The sequence below is a fragment of the Ambystoma mexicanum genome, chromosome 6p (assembly GCF_040938575.1).
Source record: "Ambystoma mexicanum isolate Mex_15411 chromosome 6p, UKY_AmexF1_1, whole genome shotgun sequence".
Taxonomy (NCBI): Eukaryota; Metazoa; Chordata; class Amphibia; order Caudata; family Ambystomatidae; genus Ambystoma; species Ambystoma mexicanum.
The window spans coordinates 600,840,772-600,865,481 of record NC_090935.1 but is presented as its reverse complement, the minus strand read 5'-3'; the positions used below and the strand labels follow the sequence as shown (position 1 = coordinate 600,865,481).

Sequence of the window (24,710 nt, the reverse complement as noted above, 5' to 3'; positions counted from 1 at the left end):
TAAAAAAAACATAAGACTTGTGTGCTAAATAGATTACTCCAAGGCGTTCTCCTGTGTAGACCGCAATACACTTTGGAAGAAATTAGCAGACAGAAAAATATGCTCTATGACCTTACATTTCTTAAGAGAAATGCACAGGATACCACTGTGGTAATCTATCTGGGAAAAGGCGAAAAGATCACCCCTGAGATCAAAACAAATATGGGCCTTAAACAGGGCTGTGTTACCTCGCTGGTGTTGTACAACTTATATGTATCAGACTTATGGGACAGGTTTTCCGGTATAAACAATTTTCCACCAAGAGTGGGAGGGCTTGGAATTAGTGGCCTTATGCTTATGTATGCAGACGATGCAATACTATTAGATAAAACACTGGTGTGGTTGCAGAGGATGCTTGATGTGGTATATCAGTATTCAAATGAAAATAATTTAAGTATCAATATACATAAGACCAAGATGATGGTGTTGGGGGGGACTGCAGAAAAAAGACGGAATGCTATTTCAATGGAAGATAAATGCAGGAAATCTTGGAAGTGGTAGATATATAGCCTTATCTGGGGATACCCATTATGAACAAGCCCCCCAGTGACTTCTATTATGAGTAGGTTGAGTCTAAAATATTTAGGAAATGGAATATCATGAAAAAATACATGGCAAGTAAAGGTGGATACTCAATAGATTACTTGGAGGTTTATAAGAGCTGTATTATACCAGAAGCCCTATATGCACTAGAGTCTGTGGGGGTAAAGAAATGGAAAACCTAGGGAAACTAGAGGGGGGGAAATGTGGAGGCCATTGTTGGGCCTGCCAAGGTTGACCCAGATTGAAGCTTTAAAATGTGAACTGGGGTTAACATCTTTAAAAACGTTTTGGAAAATACCATGCTGTAAGCTCCATGTAAAGATTACATTGGGAGACGGGGACGGAGAGAGCTTAATGAGTCTTGTTGGCAAAGATATGTACAGGAGAGATACATTGAATACATACATCACCAACTTGAAAGATATAATGCTTTCCTTTTTTAAAGAAATAAATATGAATTTCCCCTCAAAATTAGGGGAAACTTATAATATGTATAAACTTCTTAAAAAGAAAGCTATTGAATGGGGATGTATGTAATAATTTGTCTTGCCTTGCCAAAAAGAAACGATACGCGATACATACACTTCAAGGGATAAAACCTGCAATACCCCGAAACTATTTATTAAAGATCAGAAATAGAAACTTTGTGAGATTTATTATCCTCCCTAGGTTTAACATACTTCCTTGTAGGTAATACTTGGATGCCTTGCCGGTGTTCCCAGGGAGGATAGATTGTGTAGACACTGTTGTGGGGAGATACAATCTATCAGACATATACTCACAGGGTGTAAGACGTTACAAGAATGGTATCACTAGGGCTATGGAAAACTGGTTAGTAATCTTAGAATGATTTCATCTGACCAGTTTTGGTCGACCATCTATATGGCAGAAACTATGGTCTACATTGGTGCAGCCTTCTATATATGGAAAAGAGCAATCCCTAATCGCTAAATTAACTTCCCTGACATGCTGTGAATAAATATGTTTGCTAGTATGTGATTATAAGTTGGGAGATATGAAATAGAACCAAACATACTCTGATATGTTGATATACCATGAAATGTAATATGACTGACTAATTTGTATTTTATTTGTATTTTATTAAATTTATATAGCCCTTTAATCCAAAGTGATTTACATGAGAACAAGAAAAATTACAAAAAACATAAGATGGTAATTAAATCGCAACTCAAACAGTATAAGGAACAATTTACATTATTGCTGAGGTGAGGAGGGAGTGGAGAGGGACATAGTTGTGAGAGGGGATGGGAGGTAATAGTGGAGATAGAAGCGGAAGAGGGAAGGCGAGAGGGTGTGATGAAGAAGAGAGGAAAGAAGACTAGATAAGAGCAGGATGTGGGGTAGAAGGGAGTAGAGAAGCTGCAGAGGGTAAAGAAGTGCAGGAATAAGAGGTGAGGCATGAGGTGGTGGAAGAAGTAGGAGAGGGAGCGAGAGGTGTTAGGGAGGAGAATGGAAAAGATAAGATTTTAGAGAAGAGCGAAAGGAAGGGTAAGAGGAAGAAGAGCGGATGTGGAGGGGGAGGCGGTTCCAGTGGAAGGGAGCGAAGAGTTGGAAAGAGCGGAAGCGGGAGGGGGCGCAGGGTGGTGGTGGTGGTGGTGGTGGAGGAGGAGAGAGTAGGAAAAGATTAGCAGAGCGGAGAGAAGGAGAAGGGGTATAGAAAGTAAGAAGGGATAAAAGGTAGGGGGGGGCAAGGCCATAGAGGGACTTGAAGACAAAGGAACTTGAATTTGAGCTGGGAGTGAAAAGAGAGCCAACCTAGACAAGTGAGAGAAGAGGAGATGGAGTCAAGAGGTGAGAGAAGGCAGAGGGAGCGGATGGTAGAGTGCACTTAAAATGTTATTATTTTAAATTTGCTTGATTGTGTTTTATTGTACTTAAGCTGTTTTATTGCTTACTATTTCTGGATTGATGTGTAAAATAGTATATAAGGTTTTAACTAACCAATTTGCACTTTAAATTTAATAAAACATATTTTAAGAGAAATTAAGGTGAATTCAGAGGAAATGACGATGTGTAATTGAAATTCTGTTGCTGCCTCTGTAGCTCTTTTTGAGCTACAGGGTGTTGATGTTAGTTCAAACCTACCACTTCCTGACGTGAGAACAGTAAATGTTCTGTCTAAGCCTGAACCTTGGGTATCTGTACCAGAACAGGCAGAAGGTGGGACTGGGGAAGGTGTGCCTGCTCCTGGATCAGGCAATGTTGCAGTATTGCCTCTTCAGAGACAGACTTATGTAAAGTAAACAAAGCAGTTAATAAGCGTAAAAGCAAAAATAAAGTAGCAACCGTATGTAACGCATATTTTTTCATCGTATACATCTTTCAGAGGAGGCAGCAAAGCACGTCATGGAACAGGAGTTAAATTTAACCACACAAACGGAGCTTGCCCCAATTTTTTATGGAAGGAAAAGAATCATTAGTAATCCAACATGTTTTTTTTCTTTTTTTACACAAACTGCACTCAGGATGAGAAGCACTGTGCCATTCGGATGACAAGCCAAGCTAAGAAATATGTGATAGCCACGAAATTGGTCCAACATTTGGGGCAAAGATCCAATAGTCCACACAAAATAATATTGAAGGCTGAACTGGGACATAGTTCTGTGAGTAGTAATTTAGAAGTGGTTGATCTTGAGTTTTAGCACAAATAAACTGAGTGTTCCCATACTAAGCGAGAAAGTGTTTAGTAGAAACACTTTACTGGGGGTCATATGGAAGTGCTCCTGAGTAAACAGGAGACTAACGTTAAGACTGCTTTAAGTAGTCACTCACTCTTCATCCCTAGTGAGCCCCCAAAACAAGAAAAGGAAATGTGAAGCATGAGGGATGTGTTTAATGACATTTAAAAGATGCTGTGCAAAAACACTGCTCACAAAAATGACCAAGACAGAGCAAACCCTTCTCCACAGTGTGAATCAGTGAGGGCCCCAAATGTAAAATGTATGGAGGCTCAAGATGTCCAGTGTATTGGAGAGGTTTTGGGAACGGAGGTATGAGGGAAAGTGTGTAAATGATGGGGTAATGTATTCCCCAAAAATGGTGCCCCCAAATGTGTTGAACTCTACTCTGTCCTTTATACATATATTTCTGAGGCTTGTGGAATCTGCTTGGATCGCATGCTGTGCATAGGCCGACATCTAGTGGAAGCTGCAGAGTATTACAGTTGTATTTGAAAAGAGACGTTGACAGTGTGTGCCAGTAATGCTATCCCTAGTGTGACGTCCACTGTACCCATGGTCCTTCACGCGTCGGGGTCCCTCAGGTTGTTTTGTTCCACCATCATAGGCGGACGCTTTTCGCAGAGTTTGCCTTTCAGCTCATCGCCATTTATTATTACCAATTAACAATAGTTTTTCTTACTATCCTTTATATTCTTTATATTCACTGAATATCGATACCATCCGACAGCGGTGAAGAAAAACGACCGTTGAAGACTCCCGTTGATGGATCGATTCCGGCCTTGGAAGGACGCTTCAGGCTTCGGCCCTAACATTAGGGAGAGGGGGGGGACATTTTAGAATGTATATACCCCTTTTCGTACACTACATTCGCCTAGCTTCAGTGTCTTTCTGTTATGGCTAGTACCCCTTTTTAAATTGTGCCCCAAGTGCAATAAAAAATTCCCGTGGGTCGGCAAACACCTTGTGTGTAACCTCGGTTTCCCTCGGGACCACGTCGAGGGTACCTGTCGAGGGTGTAGACTCTTCAAACACAAGACATTGAAGGACCGCTTAACTAAACGCTGCGCCCAACATGCCAGGCAGCTTGAGGCCATGGAAGTGGAGGGGGCCTTCAACATGGGCAGCAAAACGGGGTTACTCCGGTTTCCCAAGCGCAGGCCCCGACCCCAACATGCAGGCTGGCTACCTTGTTACCGGGATGACACCCAGCGGCAGAAGCGCTCTCACTACCCCCTCCACCAAACACAAAACCCACTGCCGAGACTCAACACACGTGTCGCGCAAACGGCAGCGCAAAACGTCTGAGAGGCCTGTTGAATCGCTGTCCTCTGGGCACTCTATATCGCCACATGACTAGCCCGACTGTCGAAAGATAGAACAGATGCAGTGGATAAAAACATTCCCGAAGGTCGTAAGTTAGCTGACGAGACTTTGGTTCTGACCGTAGCCGAGATTCGACGTTCTGCGTCGATAGCAGTAAAAAAAAAAAAATGCAGGTGGGACTAGCCCATTTAGTAAAAAGGCACGTCCCTGAAGGCCTTGTTAAATCAAGGGAGTTTAAGAAGAGTTCTAAGACCCTGAGGGGTAAATCACAAAAGGATAGGTCCCCTCACAAGAGTAAGGAACTCCAGGTACATGATTCTCTGTCTTCAGCCTTAAAGAAAAAGGCTACTCCTTCTACTGTAGTTCCACCTACCCCAGAAGATTTAGGTCTCGCACCTCAACCAATGGTCATTCCTAGTTCTGCCTAATGGTCAGCTGAAGGTATAGATAGGGTCATGAGATGAATGTCCTTGCTGGCTAATTTTTACAAAAAAGACCCTAACTACTTCACAAGTTTTCACTCCACCCCCCCCCCCCCCTCAGTCTTGATGCTGCAGATAACGTCGGCAGAATCATAGCTGATGGAACCATTCTCCAGAATTGAATCTATCATGGATTCACATGCTGTGAATATTTCCCCGTTGTGAGGCTGGGAAACTTCGGTAACTTTAACATTGTGTTTTCTATGGAAAACCTCGACACTTTAGTGTCTTTTCGGGTGCTTTAGGCTCCACCAATGGGGCGCCTGGTATAAATAGCCCCACTCCTGCAGCTTCCCTTCAGATTTCAAACGTCTCCAAACTGTTGGGCTCACCTTGTTTCTTCGTGTTTTTGCACGTGCGTTTTTTTGTGGGGTAAGATGTCGTCTGTAGCCCAGAAGAAGTCTTTTTTTCGGCCGTGTGCTACCTGCGGCATGAAGGTGAACAAAGGGGCTAGTCATATGGACTGTCTTTACCCTCATCACTCGGCAGATACCTGCGAGATGCGTCGGGGGTTTTCGCAGAATACCTTGAAGGACCGTAATCGACGGCTTCTATGTTGGCTTAGTGAGGCCACGTACCCGGCTTCTGAGGTGGGTTCGGCCCGGGGGAGCCAGTCTTCCGGAAGGGCGGAGAAATCGGCGGAGCGGCGTCAGCAGAACCCCCTGCTAAGAAGAATCGGGCCGCAGTGCCTGCGTGGTGGGGAGTGGCAACACATTTTCATTGATGCCGCATCTGTCGAAGGGGGCAAGTGGCTCTACGTTGACCAAGCATGGTCGGCCGGACAAGTTCAAGGGGTCTGGTAGTAGGCCCGAGAAGTCTATGGTGTCAGAGAAAGACCTGGCAAAGCCGAGGGAGTCTTTGTCAAAGCACTCGTCGTCCAGGGACCATCACAAGTCTTCGTCCAGCCGGGAGTCTTCAAAGCATCGTTCCGGTTCTTCCAGGAAATCTGGGTCTCCGGTAAAATCGATGCCAGGGGACGAGGTTCTGACTATGAGCTAGTCGACGGTGGTTCCGTCGTCGACAGTAGTGCTGTAGTCTACTGTCCCGTCATCGACGGTGGTGTCTTCGGCGCCGTCCACGACTTTGACAGATAGTGGTCCGCTGCTGTTGTTGTCACAGGTGGAATCGGAAGGGTGGTTGACGACCGGTGGGGTGTGGCAGTCCGCCGCTTTTGAGTGAGTCCTACTGGAGAACATTTTGCAGCAGGATCCTGCTACGTTTGCTGTTTCTTCTGGAATGGAGGAGGAACAGGAGCCGGTGTTTGACCCGTCAGCCTTGTGTCTATAGAGTGCAAGGTCTTCGGCATCGAGTGGGGTTGGGGCTGGGCAGCCCCTTGGTTAACCCGCAATCTCTGCTGTCACTGCAGTACTTTCTACGCTTCAATCTTTGTTGGGGCAACTGGATGTGCAGTTGCCTCCTCTTCCGAGTCCGCCGGTGGTCGAGGGGTTTCCTAGTAAGGCACCTAGGAAGTCTCCTCCAGCACAGTTGCCCTTGCGGGTGGGATTGGGTCGTCCACAGTCTCATCCTGATGGAGAGCTACCGGATTCAGACCCTGAGTATGTTCCGCGGGACACCCTGTCTACTGTGTCGTTGTCGATGAGGGATGACGCGTGGGACACAGAGGTGGAGCAGCCCCGTAGTCCAGCTCAGCCATCGGCCCCGGATGATATTGGGGCGTTCCACGCCATGATGTCAAAAGCATGTCTGGAGTTTGGGCTGGCGCCTGAAGAGGAACGTAAAGACTGTTTCCTCTTTGACCATATGGGCAAGCGGAGGAAGGCGGCCTTCTCGGTGCCGATACTAGACTACGTGTGGCAGGAGGGGCTGCGCACGATGCGCCACCCGTTTTAAGAGCTGGCTGTGAATGGTTGCTTGAAAATAAATTAAAGGCTCAGGTGTCTACCCCTAGATGCCTGGTGTCGCAGCACATGCCCGCGTCCGTGGTGTCGGCGGCTGCCAGCCCTAAGGCCAGGAGCCAACATAAATGTGTGACTCCTCCAGACAGTGAGGCCAGTAAGCAGGGCGCTTTTGGTAAAAAGGTCTTAACGGTAGGGGCTATGACTGTGAAGTCTGCAAATTCCCTGACGATAATGGCCAGATATGATCGTGAAATGTGGCATCGGCTGGCACCAATTCTGGAACATCTGCCGGAGCAACACCGAAAGGAAGCCATGCTGTTGGTTTGAGGAGGCCTCCAACCACAGCGTCAATATTGCTATGGACCTGGCAGGGTATGGTTTTAAACAGATTAATAATGGAGTAGTGCTCCAACGGCAGGCCTGGTTGAAGTGCACGGACATTCGCCCAGAGGTGCAATATAAAGTCATCACCATGCCCTGTAAAGGCGATCACTTGTTCGTCGAAAAAATTGACGAGGCCCTAAAAGGCATGAAATAGGATATGGAAAGTGCTAAATCCTTGGGTGCCCTACAAAGTGGTCGCTCTTTTCGAGCTTTCCGTGGAGCCTCAGGGAATGCCCGGTTTGCTTCCTCCAGAGATCGGGGTTACGGGCGCTCCAGCTACTCTTCTCAAGGGTATCAGCATTCTGTCCAGTCGGCGCAGAAGGGCCGGGACTTACAAGCCCAGCTAAAGAAGGGTTCGCAGTCCACAGCGTCCAAGGGGCGGCAAACTAAACCTCAACAATGACTGCCATATGGACAATCTGCTGGGGGGCAGGGTCGCCATCCACGTCGACGAGTGGCAGAAAATAACATCAGATTGCTGGGTGCCGAACACAGTGCATCTTGGCCACTCATGGAGTTCCAGCGTCCTCTGGTTCCTATTCCGCCGGTTCATGGTCTGCAGCCGCATCTTCAGATCCTGCGCCAGGAAGTGGTGCTCATGCTAGAAAAAGGGGCGATAGAACCAGTTCTGGTTGTGGAGCGGGGCCAAGGGGTGTACTCTCGGTACTTCGTCGTGAGAAAGCCCATCGGCAAGTGGAGGCCTATTTTAGATCTTTGGGCGTTGAACAAGAATCTGTAACACCTGAAGTCCAAGATGCTCACCCTTCAAGAAGTCATCCGGTCGGTGCAGCCGGGCGAGTTCCTGGCGTCGTTGGATCTGCAGGACACCTATGTTCACATCCCTATGCGGCGGAAGCATCGAAAAGGTTCCTGCATTTTGTGGTCTGAGAGAAATACCATCAGTTTCGGGTCCTCCTGTTTGGCCTGAAGTCATCCCCAGGACGTTCACAAAGTGCCTGGCTCCGGTGGCAGCTTTCCCCCGAAGGGAAGGTGATGATGTGTACCCCTACCTGGACGATTAGTTGGTGAGGGGTTTGTCGCAGGGAAGGGCATGAAAGTCTTTCATGGCAACCATGCAGCTTTTGCAAAGGCTAGGATTCACTGTCAACTTCGAAAAATCGTATTTGACGCCATCCAGAGAGTTGGTTTCTCAGGGCACAGTTTCTTATCCGGCAAAATCTGGTGAGGCCTTCCAGCGAGCGTGTGGGAAAAATTGCGGGCCCAGGCAAGCGAGTGGAAAAAGGGCCCAGTGATCTCTGTCCAAGGTTACATGTCGTTGTTGGGGGCCATGGCATTGTGTATCCTTCTTCTTCCCAATTGCCACATGTTCATGAGGCCGGTGCAGGAGTTCCTCGCAGACAGATGGTCGCAGAGTCAGAGATTATGGTCCGACAAGTTGGTGGTCGACTGCAGCTTGGTGGACACCCTTCACTGGTGGACGGGCACGGTCAATCTTGTGCGGGGCATGTCCTTGCTGGAGCCGGAGTTCCAGTTTGATTGTACCGGACGCTTCCCAGCTTGGATGGGGGCACACCTCGACAAGTCACAGTTGCAGGGCCTAGGGTCTCAAGTGGAGACTTTGTGACATATCAATGTGCTGGAATTGAGGGTGGTGCACCAGGCCCTAAAATCGTTTCTTCCGTGGATTGGTGGTGAGGGTGTTAACGGACAATACCACCACCATGTTCTATTTAAGGAAACAGGGGAGCACACATTGCAGAGTCCTGTCGAAGGAGGCGCAGGACGTTTGGCATTGGGCTCTAGCTCAAGGGATCAGCATTGTCGCTTTCCATCTGCCCGGAGTTCTGAATGTTCAAGCGGATGCGCTCACCATGGAGGCCAGTCAGCTGCACGAGTGGAGGCTGAAGGAGCCGTAGGTGACACAGATCTTCTGGCGATGGGGACATCCTCCGTTGGATCTGTTTCCAACGAGGGAAAACAAACAGTGTCTGGAGTTCGACAGCAGAGGGGCTCATCCCGAGTCACTGGGGGACGCGTTTTCGTTCCCACGGACGAGTCCCTTTGCATATGCGGTTCCCCCTTCCCGCTCATTCGGAGGACCATCCAGTGGATTCGGAAGTACCAGTGTCTAGTGATTCTGGTGGCCCCGTTCTGGCACAGGCAGACGTGGCTTTCAGATCTTTATCTGGCGGTTGAGGGGCCAATTCGTTTGGGAGCAGATCCGGATCTCCTGTCTCAGAACGGCGGAAGAGTGTGGCATCACGATCCGGGGTCGGTTTAGCGGCATGGCTCCTGACCACTCTGAGTTCGGTCATTTAGGAATACCCAGAGAGTGTCGTCGGATTTTGGAGGCAGCGAGGGCGCCGTCCACGATTCTTGTATAGTCATAAATGGACGAGATTCTTTGAATGGTGTAGGGGTCATTCTGGGGTTGAGCCTTTGGACGTTTCTCCGGCGCAGGTTCTCACGTACGTGTTGCACCTGGCGGAAGGGGGCCTGGCATTGTCATCCATCAAGGTACATTTGGCTACGATTTCTAGGTTCACAAGGAAGCGCCATGCTGCTCCTCTGTTCAGTGATCGCTTGGTGAAACATTTTCTGAAGGGATTGTTTCAGACATTTCCTCCGGTGAAGAAGTTTGCGCCAGTCTGGAGCCTTAATGTGGTTCTTTCGCCTTTGATGAGTCCTCCGTTTGAGCCCATGTCGACAGTTCCTTTTGAAGTTCCTCTCATGGAAGGTGGCTTTTCTAGTGGCAATTACCTCGGCCAGGCGGGTGTCTGAGTTGCAAGCACGGGTCATTGACCCTCCTTACCTGAGGTTTCTGAAAGACAAGGTTCTCATGGCCACTAACCCGCACTTTATTCCGAAAGTGCTGTCTGCATTTCACAAACTGGCTTCTATTGCTTTGCCCTCATTTTTTGCTAATGCTTCTACGCCAGCAGAAAGGGCCCTGCATTCTCTGGACGTTAAGAGGGCCCTGAAGTTTTATCTTCGTCGCACGCAGGGCTACAGGAGGTCACGGCAGCTGTTTGTCGTGTATGGGCTGTCCAACAAGGCGCAGGCCTTCTCCAAACAAGCACTTTCCCGCTGGATTTCCTCTACAATCTCGTTTTGTCACACTAAAGCTGGCAAGCCTTTGAGGGGGATTCCGAAGGCTCCTTCTACGCGGTCCACAGCATCGTCAGTGGCCTTCAGGTCTGAGATATCGCTGGTGGACATTTGCCAGGCAGCCTCCTGGGCAGTGCCGCATACCTTCACCAGGCATTGTCTAGGGCAGCAACATGTGGAAGATGTGCAAGTGGGGCGTGTGGTCCTTCAGCACCTATTCCAATAAGGTAGCCCCTACAACTTTTTTTTTCTTTTCTATGTGCTATATCACTTGCTGGGTTTTTTGTCTCATGATGGTGATTACGTACTGTTTTTTGGTTTGCTTGTGACACACCGCCACACATTGATTGTACTGCTATGTAATCCATTCACAGCATGTGAATCCATGAAAGATCCAATGCTGGAGAAGGGAGTAGTTTCTTACCTGTAACTCCATTTCTCCAGCGTTGGTATCTTTCATGGATTCACATGTGCCCGCCAGCCGCCCCTGCAGGCAAACCTGGTTCGGGTTTCCTCTACTTTGGAGGTTAAAATCTGAAGGGAAGCCGCGGCTGCGGGGCTATTTATACCAGATGTCCTGTTGGTGGGGCCTAAAGGACGTTGATAGGACACTAAAGTGTTGACGTTTTCCATAGGAAAACGCTAAATTAAAGTTACTGAGGTTTCCCAGCCTGACGACAGGGAAATATTCACAGCATGTGAATCCATAGCATGTGAATCCATGAAAGATACCAACGCTGGAGAAATGGAGTTACAGGTAAGAAACGACTCCCTTATTAAGCATCACGCTTGGTTACACCAATCCGGGTTTAAACCAGAGACGCGGGCCACGCTCATTAACATGCCCGTCGAGCCCAATGTACTCTTTGGCAAGGCCGTCGAGGATGCCTTGAAGACAGCCATGGATGAATATAATACATTAAAATCATTAGGCCAATTGACCAATAAACCACCTGGCCTAAGGGGTAACAGCAATTTTTGTCGCTCACACGGACAATTTTCACAGAGGGGTTCCAGTTATAATCAAAACCAGGGACCGGCCTGGGGGAACAATCGAGGCCAAGCCTCCCCAAATTACCATAGAGGACCGTGCAGATCACGCAGTCGAGGAAGGGGTCCCTCCTCCAGAGGTGGTACGCCACCTCAGAAATAGTGACATCCCACTTCAGGTGCCCTCCCATGCCTCTCCAGTAGGAGGGCGCATTTCCAACTTCACCCAATCATGGGAGGGAATCACCTCAGAGAGATGGGTGCTCTCCACCGTAGCGGGCAGATATTGTATAGAGCTCCTCGAGCGACCCCCGGAGTCACCCCTAATGCCAGAAAACCCGCTCCAAAGAAGACCAGCGCATCCTCCTTGAGGAAATCGCCACGCTGCTCCAAATGGATGCCATAGAAATCGGTACCGGCCAACCAAGTAAACAAGGGTATGTATTCAACTTACTTCCTTGTGCCAAAGAAAGATCTAACAATGCGCCCAGTATTAGATTTACGCCCTGCAAACAAATGTCAAGCCACAAAAGTCCCACGTGACTACGCTACAAGAGGTAATCCCTCTACTAAAAAAGGGGATTACATGGCAATAGTGGATATGAAAGATGCCTATTTTCATATTTCAATGTTCCCAGCGCACAGAAGATTCTTGTGTTTCAAGATAGCGTACCAGCACTACCAATTCAAAGTGCTGCCCTTTGGAATAGTGTCTGCTGCACAGGTATTCACGAAGGTACTGGCGGTGGTGGCAGCACACCTGCGCAGGGAGGCAATCCTAGTGTTCCCTTACCTGGACGACTGACTGATTACAGGGGAGTCTCCCCTAATTTGCAGACAAAACCTTCAAAGAACTATCAACCTTCTTTTTCAATTGGGCTTCTCCATCGAGAAAAAAATCAAGCCTAGTGCCAAGCACAACCAAACAGTTCCTATGAGCTGTTTTAAACACAGAAGAGGGGTTGGTGTTTCCGTCAGAGGAAAGAGTCCAAAACATGTTACTGCAAATACTGAATTATCAAGCTGGACACCAGATAACAGTACGCAAAGCGATGTGTTTGCTAGGCGTGATGCCATCTTACATTTACCTAGTACCTCACGCGCGCCTCTGCGCATGCGACCCATGCAGGAATGGTTGGCGAAAGTGGTCTCAGGCAAGTGGTCAGTGGGGCGATCTAGTGGTCGTTTTGCCAACACTAGTACAAAATCTTTACTGGTGGACAGCAGGAAATCTGCTGAAGGAGAAACCCTTCCACGATCCGGAAGTACAAGCAATTGCCACGACAGACACCTCACTCGCCGGGTGGGGGGCTCATTACCTTCATCACACAGCTCATGGTCTGTGGTCTTATGCAACGGCACAGAACCACATCAATCTGCTGGAACTACTAGCGGTCTTCAAGGCCCTTCAGGCATTCGAGTTCCACCTAGCCAACCAATCAGTGCAAGTCCTAACAGACGGCACTACAGCGATGTTTTACATTAACAAACAGGGGGGCACACGTTCTCCAGGCTTGCGCAACAAATTTTGGAGATGGGCACTCAAACATAAATATTCCTATTGTCACAGCACGTTCCAGGGGAACTCGACTCTCTGGCAGATTCACTGGGCAGAGATCCCCTACCAGAAGAACCCAAATGGGTACTACACGCAGGGGTCGTAGAGCACCTCTTCTCTCCATGAGCTTTCCCCACAATAAACTTGTTCGCTACAAGCGAAAACGGTCAATGCCCAGACTTAACATCCAGGGGAACGCCCTATAGATGAACTGGTCAGGGAAATTTGCTTACGCTTTCCCCCTAACTCCCCCCCCTCACACCCCCCTCATGAAGAAGGTGGTGAACTAGATCCACAAGGAACAAGTGAGGCTCATCCTAGTTGTCCTATGTGGGCAAGACAACCTTGATATTCACATCTGCGCAAACTGGCGATGTGCAATCCCATCAAGCTTCTGTGCCTGACCAATCTACTCACTCAGCACAGGGGACTAACAGTGCACCCGCAACCTTATTCACTGAACTTGGCAGCATGGCTCATGAAGTCAGAGTTCAGACATCTTGACCTGCCACAGAGGTATATGGATATCCTGAAGGAAGCATGAACACCTAACACTAGACACTGTTATTTCGGCAAGTGGAGAAGATTTGTAGTTTGGTGCCAGTCTAAACAAATGAACCTCATAGAATGTTCTCCATCCCACATTCTAAAGGATCTGCTCCACCTGCTTGACTCAGGGTTGGTATTCAACTCTTTAAATGTCCACCTGGCAGCCTTGTCGGCATACACCACCTCCCACAATAAGGTCTCATGGTGGAAGGTGCCCGTCATCAAGGCTTTTATGGAGGGAGTAAAGAGACTCCACCCTCCCATTTCAAACCCGCCGCCAGGTTGGGATCTCAATGTTGTACTCACTAAGCTCGTGGGACCCCCTTTGGAGCCTATGCACAAGTCAAGTCTTAAACACTTGATTTACAAGACTGCCTTCTTAGTGACTATTACATCCATAAGAAGAGTTAGTGAAATACAAGCTTTGTCAGTGCAGGATCCTTTCTTTATCATACATAAAGACAAGCTGGTTTTACGTACTCACCCTAGGTTCTCACCTAAGTTCATCTCTAAATTTCACATAAACCAGTCTATTGAGCTACCGGCTTTGTTCCATAACCCCACCAGCTCAGCTGAGGTAAAACTCCACACACTAGATGTGAGGAGGGTGGTCCTTTACTATGTAAACGACTAGACCGCTAAGAAAAACAGACCAACCGTTCATCTCCATAGAAACAGACAGAGAAGGAGACCGCATTTCCAAAAATGCTGTCTCAGATGGATAGTCAGATGTATAAAATTGTGCTATAAAACACTGCCTTTCATGCCTAGAGCTCACTCCACAAGGAGCACAGGAGCCACTCTGGCTTTCATTTCAAATGTCCCTCTAGACAGCGTTTGCAAAGCATCTACATGGAGCTCAATACACACTTTCACCTGGCATTACTGCATTGACACTCATTCCAAGACAGATACACTTGTGGGACAAGCGGTTCTAAGACCTCTGTTCGCCCATGTACCTTCTCACATCCCACTAACTTCTCCTAACACTGCTCGCTAATCTATGCACAGCATGTGATCTAAGCAGATTCCACAAGCCTCAGAAGGGATACATTACTCATCGTAATCGTATTTCTGATGCTTGTATATACTTAGATTCACATGCGCCCACTCTTCCTCCTCTTGGAGAGAAGGCGCATGGATGCTTATGAGCTTGTCTGATACGCATCTGCTTGGATACAATTGTACTCACTCTACACTTCATGCTACCTCATGTCAGAAAAATAACAATCTGAGGGACCTCGACGTGTGAAGGACCATGGGTAGAGTGGACGTCACACTACGGATAGTATTACTGGCACGCCCTGTCAACGTCCCTTTTCGAATTTTGTAAACAGCAACTGTTATACTCTGCAGCTTTCACTAGATGTCAGCCTATGCACAGCATTTGGATCTAAGCAGATACATTCATCAGAAATACGATTACGGTGAGTAACGTATCCCGTATATTTGTGCAAGTGTGTTTGTATGTTCGGGGTTGGTTCCAGCCCCTTAAGTGAGTGGGCTGTTATTTTGACCCAATCTCAGCATAACAGTCTGGGGTGTACTGGCGATAGTGAGATTTCACCAACCCCACCCATTGGCCTGCACACAGCGGGTTCCGACCCTGTGCTATCAGTACAGGTGATTTTGGGAGATTGACGATTTTGCGATTGTTGGCTCCAGCCCCACAACAGTTGGTGGGCTGGAATGTTGCCCTGAGTTTGGCATACCAGCCTGGGGTCTCCTGGCAATAGTGAAATCTGACCAACCCCACACATTCACACTGCACATGGGTGGAGAGGGGTCTGGCCCTGTGCTATCAGTATAGGCGATTTCAGGAGATTGACGATTTTGCGATTTTTCAATAATAGGAAGTTATAACACAACACAATACAACATACACAAGGCTATAGCAGACCCCCACGTGCATGTCCGCTACAGACCTAAGCAACGCCAGGTGGTCCAGCTAGTTTTGGACCCTTCTCACAAATGGGGCCCAATATTAAATCAGCCAAACATCCTTGCTTTGTTCAGTGCAACCCCTAAATTACGGTTTACTCTGCTACTGGAGAAAGCAGAAGCTTTAAGAATGTTGGGCTTTGGCCTCCATCCGAGTGTGCCAAAATCAGGGGTGTCGATTGTTAGGTAAGATTACCTGCCCCCTATAACCTTAACAAAGGTGAACAGCAATACCACTAATAAGTCCGAATTTACTCACCTCTGTAATGTGTTGAGAGAATGCATGTTTCTTAAATGCGCAGACATTCTTGGATCTCCATAAGATGAACGTGTTTTAGCAGCGATTCCAAAGAGGTGGGGACATGTTACCTGGTACGAGTAGACAAGAGCTTTAATGTCCCGGCTGCTTCAGTTTGACAGGGCACAGCTTTCTCTATATTCTCATGGAACATTAGTGGTTTTGGCAAACTCGTGAAGGATGGGAAAATCTTTCAAGCCCTCTGGATTCACATTGTCACGTTTCATGAAACCTGTGCCCTTGATACTTTGTTCTGGGATGGGTACCAAACATTCTCGCAACCAGCAGTAAACCTGATTTGGGAGTAAACCCTCTGGAGGCCTTCTGATAGCCATCAGTAATAGCTCCTGGCTGAGGGGTTTTGTGTACCAAAGAATATCAGAGGTATCGTGGCAGAGGAATTTAATATCAAAATTGGCTGGGAATTGAAAGATGTTCTAATTATTAACTTATACTGGCACCCCTCCCATTGGGCCTTAAAGAGCTTTTCCAAAGCAGTCATTGGGATCCTGGAAGCATTTAGAATTAAAGCCCCAGACTAGGAAATCATTTTGGAAGCTGATTCCAAGTCTAACTGCCTGTCACAAGGGAATGTTGCAACCATACATTTTGAATATGATTCTAGTTACCAGGCCAACCAAAGGGACCAGGGTAGGGTATGGAGGGACTTATGTAATGAGTCGTAATTGCATATTTTAATGGGCCAAGGGAGACAGCAGCGTCTTGGCTTGATTACTTTCCTCTCCACAGTCATCTATTTTTTGTGTACTAGTTCTATGGTGGAGCCCAACGACATTAGTGATCATGTGACACTTAAAGCACAGGTAGATGTTCACTTAAAGTTGCAATCTAGATCTATATGTACAAATATAACAGTTAACATACAAAGGAATCGTATAACTTGGATTCAGGGTGCACTTGATTTATTTAATGCTGCAATTCTTTTTGGAACTTCGCCACTTTAAACTCTAAAATTGAGGTATTCACCGTAGAGGCTTTTTCAGAATGTATGCTCAATAGTGGTGGTGATGGTGAGTGGTAAAGCTCATTCGTGTCTGTATTCCAGGCAACCTAACGTTTACAACACATAAATACAGCTTAAGAAAACATCTATGCAAGTTGCTATAAAAATAATTTAGGGAAAGCCCTGGGAGCTGGATTTAAAGAACTTAACAAACGAAAGGCAAAAGTATAAAAACGGGATGAAAGCTCAGATTTTTACTCGCGCATGGAGAAGAAATGTTGAAGGCTGTGATAGGTTATGGGAAAACCTTGGGTCCTTGGTACGGAGTAAAGAGAATCTCAATAAAGAGTCATTAACCAACCCAATTTCTGGACAATGGGCAGCCTATTTATATAGCTCCACTTCAGATACTGCTTTTAATTCTACATGTGAAAATCCCTGGTCTGTCAACTTTACTGTAGAATCTTCAGAAGATGATTACATCTGTGTCTAATTCACGCGCACCTGGACCAAATGGTCTGCGTAATAAGGTGCTTACATGTTAAATCCTTTTATTTGGGCATTTATTCTGTATATTTTCTTTGACAACATATTGAGGATGAAAATCCTTCCTTCCCCATGGAATACCTCTTATTGTTCCAGTGTTCAATAAAAGGGAAAGGCTGAACCCTCTTAGTTATCGACTGGTAGCCCTTCTGGATGTTGAAAGTAAAATCTTTTCTGCTTGCATCTTGGAGGAAATCGAAGAGTGGATTGTTAAAACCAATAGGCTCTCAAGATTTCAGACAGGGTTCAGAAGGGGTGTCAGAACTGATGCCAATGGTCTGCCTATGAATGAATTCATGGAAAATGCTAGGAATAGGGGTGAAGATCCTCTGTTGCTTCAGTAGACCTAAGCCTCGCATTTGACACAGTGGATTGATCTCTTTTGTGGATGATATTGCAAAGTGGAGCTTTCCAGAGGTCCTTTTGGACATTTTAGTTCGTATTCATGCCAAAACAGAAATCTGAGTAAGAATAAATATGCAGGGTCTGATTACTGATCCGATTCCAACTGCAAGTGGCCATAGACAAGAGTGCGTACCTGCCCATTGTCTTTTAATCTTTATATTTCACACTAGGTTGAATTTTTAACATGCGCTTTTTTTGTGCCGCCGCTATTGTATTTGGAGAAATGGTTTTGGCTAAGTTATGCTGACAGCCTTTTTTTGTTGGTCAGAGCCCAGGTAGGTTCACAGAGGTTTAGACAATACACTTGTCCATAGTCTTAGGGTAAATCCTTTAAAGACCACATTATCTGCTTTGGGGCAAAAAAGGAAATCCCACAATATTACTTGGACGGGAAAGACTAATGATAGAATCCACTGTGAAGTATTTCGGATATTTATCGATTTGGGTGGATTCCAAATTTCAGAAAAAAATACAATTGCGGGCACAGATGAGCTTCATTTATAAAAAAATACTGTCCTTTGAATTTTATAACCTGAATGTAATGCCTGCTCTTTTATATGGGTTTGAGATCTCTGCCTGTTCAGAAAAATTGGATTTGATAAAACTGGAAGATTTTATTTTGCGGAAAGTGCTAAATCCCCCCAATTGTTACCCAGAGTTGTGGGACTTGTATCTATGGCGTGCCTTGTACAATGGAAAATGCTTTATTTATGTAAAAAGCTTAAAGAAGCAGTATCCCAGACACTGTATTATCTAATGTTTAAATATCTGGAGAAGCACAAAGTGGGATGCTAGTCTAATTTTAGGAAAAGGTGTTTTGAAATTCTGGGAAAATAAGATATAACGATGGATAATCTTAGTTCAAATTATTTCATAACAAAAAAAATAAATTCCGAGACAGATTGCTTTGAAACCTGTGAAAAAAGAAGTGGTTATAAAATGTATGGGGGTTTTTGTATGGCGCACAAAAAAAGGATACTTTGCCGGATTGATACGCTGCCCAGATGGAAGAATGTGGTCCTTCCTTAGGCTTAGACTGAATCGTGTTCTTACCAGGGAGGTACTGTTTATTGGAGGCCAGAGCATAGTTAACGTGTGTAGATTTTGTACAGGGGAAGTAGAAACGTTTAAGCATGTATTTATATTATGTCCTGTGCTTAGAGATAAGAGAGTACACTTTTGTTAAGTATGTTCATGATGTGCTATATCTCACTACTTTTATCTTTTTAGGAAACCGAATATTATGGTTCTGACTGCTATCCTTATTAATTAGAACAGTCATTTTTTAAAGGAACTAAAGTTGATTGAGTTTTAGATACATTTTAGATGGATTGAGAAACAGATGTCTTTAGGGTTGATTTGGGAAGTGTAATGTTAACCTTTTGTATTTTATTTGTAACGCGCACCGTCGGTCCCGTAGGCATCAGGGCGCAACTTTAGACATGGTTACATAATGAACAAACATAAAGTCAACTTTATATACAGTGCAAAGTATTCAGAGCAAACAGCAATATACATCTTACTGGGACAGGGGTCCCTGGTACATAAGAAGTCCGAGTTTAAGGCTGATTGAAGAGCTAGGCTTTCGTTTTGGATTTGAAGGCACTAAAGCAATCTTCTGATGTGAGGGGGAGGGGGAGGGCATTCCACAGCTTGGAGGCTAGGACAGGGAAGCTAGATCCACCCGCTTTTTGTAATTTAAACCTGGGGATGGTTATACAGTGAGTCTGGGCGGTTCTTTGAGGGCGCGTAGGTGCATGGCGGGATAGCCAGCTGCAGAGATATGGGGGTGCTTGGTTGGCTAGGCTTTTGTGGGTGAGGCCTAAGGCTTTCAGTGAAATTCTCTGTTTGACAGGTAGCCAATGTAGATTGGATCTAGATTCCGAGATGTGGTGGTTTCGCGGGATGTTTAGAACCGCTCTAATGGCGTTGTTCTGGGAGATTTGCAATTTGTTGAGATTCTCTTGGCTAGTTCCCAGGTAGAGGATGCTACCATAGTCGATTTTGGCCATGATGAGGGTTCTGGCCATGTTTGAAGTGGTTAGAAATGGCCTGCAAGCTGCAATGAGTTTGCAAGTGTATGCTGAAGCAGATCTGACTGCATTTGTTTGTCGGGATAGAGATAAAGCGGCGTCAAGGTAGACGCCTAAAGTTTTATTATCTTTTGAAACTTGGATGGTGTTGCCATCGATGATAAACGATTGGTAAGACGGCTCAAGTTTACTAAGGCTTTGCGTAGTGCCCAAGATGAGGAGCTCAGTCTTGTCATCGTTGAGGCATAACTGGTGTCGTGCCATCCAGGCTTTGATGACCAGGTAGACATCATTCAGGGCCCTCGTGTCAACCAAGCAGTCTCCAGTGATGGGAATGAGTATCTGGGTGTCGTCAGCGTAATTCGTATAAGAGACAACCAGATAGTCAAGTACATCAAAGAGCGGTTTAGTAAAAACATTGTAGAGTGTTGGCAACACGCAAGAGCCCTGAGGGACGCCGCAGTGAATAGGGGAGGGATCTGCAGATTGAGGGAAAACCCGCATAGATCTATTACTCAGGAATGACTTGATCCAGGCCGTAGCTGACAGACAGAAATGGGCGGCAGTGTGGAGATGTTTGCATAAAATCTGGTGATTGACCAAATGGAATGCCGCAGAGAGGTCGAGTAGAAGTAACATGGCAAGTTTGCCGTTATCCTTTAGAACTTCAATTTGAGTTTTTAAGTCAAGTAGAGCTGTCTCTGTTCCGTGTCTAGGGCGGAAGCCAGATTGTCTAAGACCTAGGAGATTATTGGCTTCCAGGTACTCTTGGATTTGCAGGTATGCTGCACGGTCTAAGATTTTTAGCAGGACCGGGACAGTAGGAATGGGTCGGTAGTTGGTGGGTATGCTTGGGTCGAGGGAAGGTTTTTTGAGCAGGGGGGGTATCACCCATGCGTCCTTGAGGTTGTCATGGACAGTTCCTGTTTTGAAGGAAGCATTGATGAAGGATGTGATAAATGGGGCCAGATCGTGGGCTGATTCCTTAATGATTGGGGCAGGGCAGGGATCACCCTGGCAGTTGGACGGTTTAATCCTCAGGATGATGTTTTCCACCTCCGCAGTGGTGAGCGGTGAGAAGGCAAACTGTTTGGGCAGGTCAGGGGAAGAGGGCCCCAGCTGGGGTGGGAGGGCGATTGTCCAGTTTCAGGCTGTCTTGTTTAGCTATAATTTTAGATTGAAGCATTGAGATTTTGTTCAGTAACGCTGCCTGAATGTTAGCACACCATTTGTTATCTTTAATGCAGGGGTTGGGGGGGTAACAGGTGTTTCAAGCTCTTTTAGGATCTTAGAGTTCCTTAGAGTTGGAGTCAGCGTGCAGGATGCGATTATTAAGGGATTCTTTTTTCGCCTCTATAATGGCTGCTTTTTAGGTGAGCGATGCCAGGAAGAAAACGTCTTTATGCGCGTCAGAAGGGTGACTTTCCCAACGATTTTCGGCACAGCGTTTGTTTTTGCGGAGTACTCTTAACTGTGGTGTGAACCAGGAGTTAAGGTGTGCCCGTGGTTTGTCCTTCCTCAGTTTTATGGGGGCAATAGTCTATAGCTGTGAGCATGCTGCAGTTATAGATGGCAGCTAGAGTAGTAGGGTCATTACAGGTGTCAGTGGCTGCTTTGAGCGACGGGAGTAGCAGAGGGAGAAGTTTCTCCTTGGTAATGTCATTTTTGTTTCTGGTCAAGAGGGCAGGCGCTATCAGGGTCGGGATACGGGGGAGGCTTCAATATTGAAAGTGATGATGTGATGGTCTGACCATAAGCAGGGGGTATTAGCCAGGACATTGATAATGCAGTTAGATCTGACTAGCCAGTCAAGGGTCCTGCCTTTAGAGTGCGTGGGCTCTTGGATGTGCAAGGTGAAACCAGAGTTGGAGAGGGCGTTTTCCAAGTCTAGAGCAATAGGATCTTTGGGGTTGCCAAGTCCAAGGTTGAGGTCACCAAGGATGATAATTTGCGAGTTGGTTTTTGCATTGTCAAGGAGGAGGGTAGAGATTTCGCCGACAAAGGATGGTGCGGGGCCTGTAGATTAGATGGATGGTGGCTGTTTGATTGGGAGTGAGTGCGAGTTTAACTGATAGTATTTCAGCGGACTCAAGTTTAGTATTGGTCGATACTCTTAAATCCAGAGTAGTTTTGTGGATGATGGCTAGGCCACCACCTCTGGTGTGCGAGGCAGAAGTGCGGTCACATCTCATGATGCCAAAGCCAGGCGGTAGGGCAAGGGATAAGGATGGACCGGATGCGGCATGAAGCCAAGTTTCAGCTATGGCAATGAAGTCGAGATCTGAGGATGTTATGAGGTCTGCTATATCTAGAGCGTGCGCTGGGAGGGATCTGGCGTTGATGAGGGCACCCTTGATAAGCGGCAATTTTGCCTCTGTAGAAGGAGTATTGTTGTTAGTGGGTGCAGTGGGTGAGCACGATGGTGTGTGTGGTGTTTGCTTGGGGAGATTACTGCGGGTGGGGCGTATGCGGAATCTGGTGCCTAATCTTTTGTTTCTAAGAGATAGGGAACACGGTTGATTCGGAGTGGGTTTACTAGCAAAGTGTTCCAGCCAGAGAGCTGGGTCGTTGAAGTATGGGTTAGTGTCAGTGTTAAGGTGCTGGAGGCCTGAGGTAGGTGTCATAAGGACCATTGTAGGGGTCGCCATTCGCAGGGTCGGGGGGGTAAGGCTTGGGTGATGTAAGGTGAGTGAAGGCTGAAGGTGTGCCGGCTGTATATGTAGCTGGGTGATATTTGTTGCTATTAGAGGCAGAAAGTGGTGCAGCATAAGGAGCGCCCTAAGGAGCATGGTGGATGTGCACCTAGGAGGAGATGCGACGCAGCAGTCGGCAAGTTCGATTATGCTGAGGCAATACACAGTCAGCAGTGAGCATGTGTGTTGTTAGCTATGACTCGCATTACATACTACTCCACACAAGATTCGATTTTACAGTGAATGCCTAAAAATGCAGCATTTCAGAAACACAGACATAGGGTCGCCTAGATTCGATTTTGCAGTGAGGATAGTGCGATGGTGAACATTGTAGGCTTGGGTAGTATTGGTAGGCAAATAGTGCACAGTCAACAAACGAGCATTATTGCAGAGAGGTGGCAAGGTAAATCCAAATTAAAAGATAGGTGGGAGGGCATGTTCATAGTTTCATAGGTTACTCAGTCTCAATGTGCAGGGGCAGGGGGTCTGGCCCTGGGCTCTGGTCAGCTTGGGACAGTCTCAGGACAGTTGCAGGCCTTACCCTCAGGGCCTTCCCAGGAAGGGCCGGCTCACGCCTTCCGGTTTCCGATAGGCTCAAAAGGTAGTGGGTGGCCCAATCGACAGGAGGCTGTTCTCTGGTGGGGAGGCTGGCCGTGGATATTCCCACAAGCAGCACGGGCGGCCATCTTGGAAGTGTGAACACCTCGTTCACCTGTGTATTTTAAACTATTGATGGAATTTATATTGTATTGATTTATAGAGTATGACATTCTTTTTTTGGTTGTTTGTGTAAGGTTTGTTATAAACCAATGCAATAAAAATAAAATGATTGAAAACATTAGTTTCCCTATGTATATATTTGTAATTGGTTGAAAACATTAGTTCCACTACGTATGTATTTGTAAAGGGAGAGTTAAGGTCTTATGATTACAATTTTGTTTCACAAGTCTCAAAAGTCTGTTAATGTTTATCAAAAGAGGGTTGGTAATCTTTTTTTTTTCATGCATGAAACCTGTAAAGATGTTAAAGTAAAATCACAGATTTAATTATTGTTTTAATTTTTGACAGATCCAACTACAGATACGTAAGAAAAAAGCAGGCTTGGGTGCTGGTATTGCAACTGGGATTGAAGACCTTCCGATCGCACGGAAGAATAAAGCGAATTGGGACAAGGCCCGTGAGAGATTTGTGGAAAACTTTCAGGATGTGAAGTTAAAAGCTGCACCCAAAGCTACACCTTGGATCAAAGGCGAATCGGACTGAGAGCTCCATCAGAGTCCATTGCCAGGGGATCTCTGCATTTGGGACCTGACTTCTAAGTCAAATCATTTTATTAGCCCCACTGGTGTAAAAGTACTTTGCTAACTGTTGTATGTTAATAATTTCTCTTTTATTAGTTAATTTGAAACACAGGCCAATTTCAGCTAGAGATGCAATGTATTTAGAGGTGACTTAAAATATGTAAATATTGGGACATCATTGGAGCGTGCATGTTTCTTATTGTGTACCTACACTTGTTTTTTTTAATGCAGTGGATTAAAGATGATTGTTTATTTTTTATGTTTCCACCTGGCTTATCACATGCATTTCTTAATGGCGATAATGGCCAGTTTTGGTTTGCCAGCCCAAATTAATTGATGCTATGAGAGTCTATGGCACTGTTATTGACCGGTACTCCCAGATGCCATGACTCTCCTCGCCATTAGTTCCTGGATAAGTATACACCATCAAAAAATATGCTTACCATGGAAACAACAAAGTGAGCATATTTAAAAAAGAAAGCACCCCCTTTCGGTTTCCATCACAGTGAGAATCTGAGGAAGAGTTGCGACAGTTGAGTGACAAAAAGGGACAGCATGTACATATATTTAATTTTTCCTAAAAATGGGGATGAGCTGGAGAAAGGGAGGAACAGGCTGGCGGCCTGTTAAGAATATGGGCTTGTATCAGCAGGTAATATAGCTTGCTGATAGGATAAGGCCCTCCATCCTGGTGTTAGTTAATTCAGTCTAAATTGCAATATAAAAGTACTGTCCAGTGAAACTGTGCAGTATAGACACCTTTTCCAAAAGAAATGCCCCCCGTGATTAAACTGCCTTGGTGCCACAGCATTGCTCTGAGGGAATCATGATAAATAACGTATTATATAATACTGGTGCTTTATATAGTGCTGCTGTCTCTGGGGATCTAGTGTCATAGCGCTTGGAACTGCTGTTATTTCTTCCAATCTTTATTATCCAGGTTGGTACTCACTCCAAGTGGATAAATTGATGCGTTGAGCAGACCTTAGTATACACAGCATCGTTCTGTTTCCAGGGTGAGCAGTTACGCT

At 46.2% G+C, this 24,710-nt stretch overlaps 1 protein-coding gene across 1 annotated transcript in view; it reads left to right on the top strand.

Annotated features, from left to right (window-relative positions):
- The window catches only part of AGGF1 (angiogenic factor with G-patch and FHA domains 1), a 905,326-nt gene extending 881,380 nt beyond the window's left edge, over positions 1-23,946 (top strand). The window contains exon 14 of the mRNA XM_069627444.1: positions 23,447-23,946. Within this exon, the coding sequence (XP_069483545.1) occupies positions 23,447-23,641 (195 nt within the window). The 3' untranslated portion in view covers positions 23,642-23,946. The remainder of the gene's footprint in view (positions 1-23,446) is intronic.
- Positions 23,947-24,710: the final 764 nt, after the last annotated feature.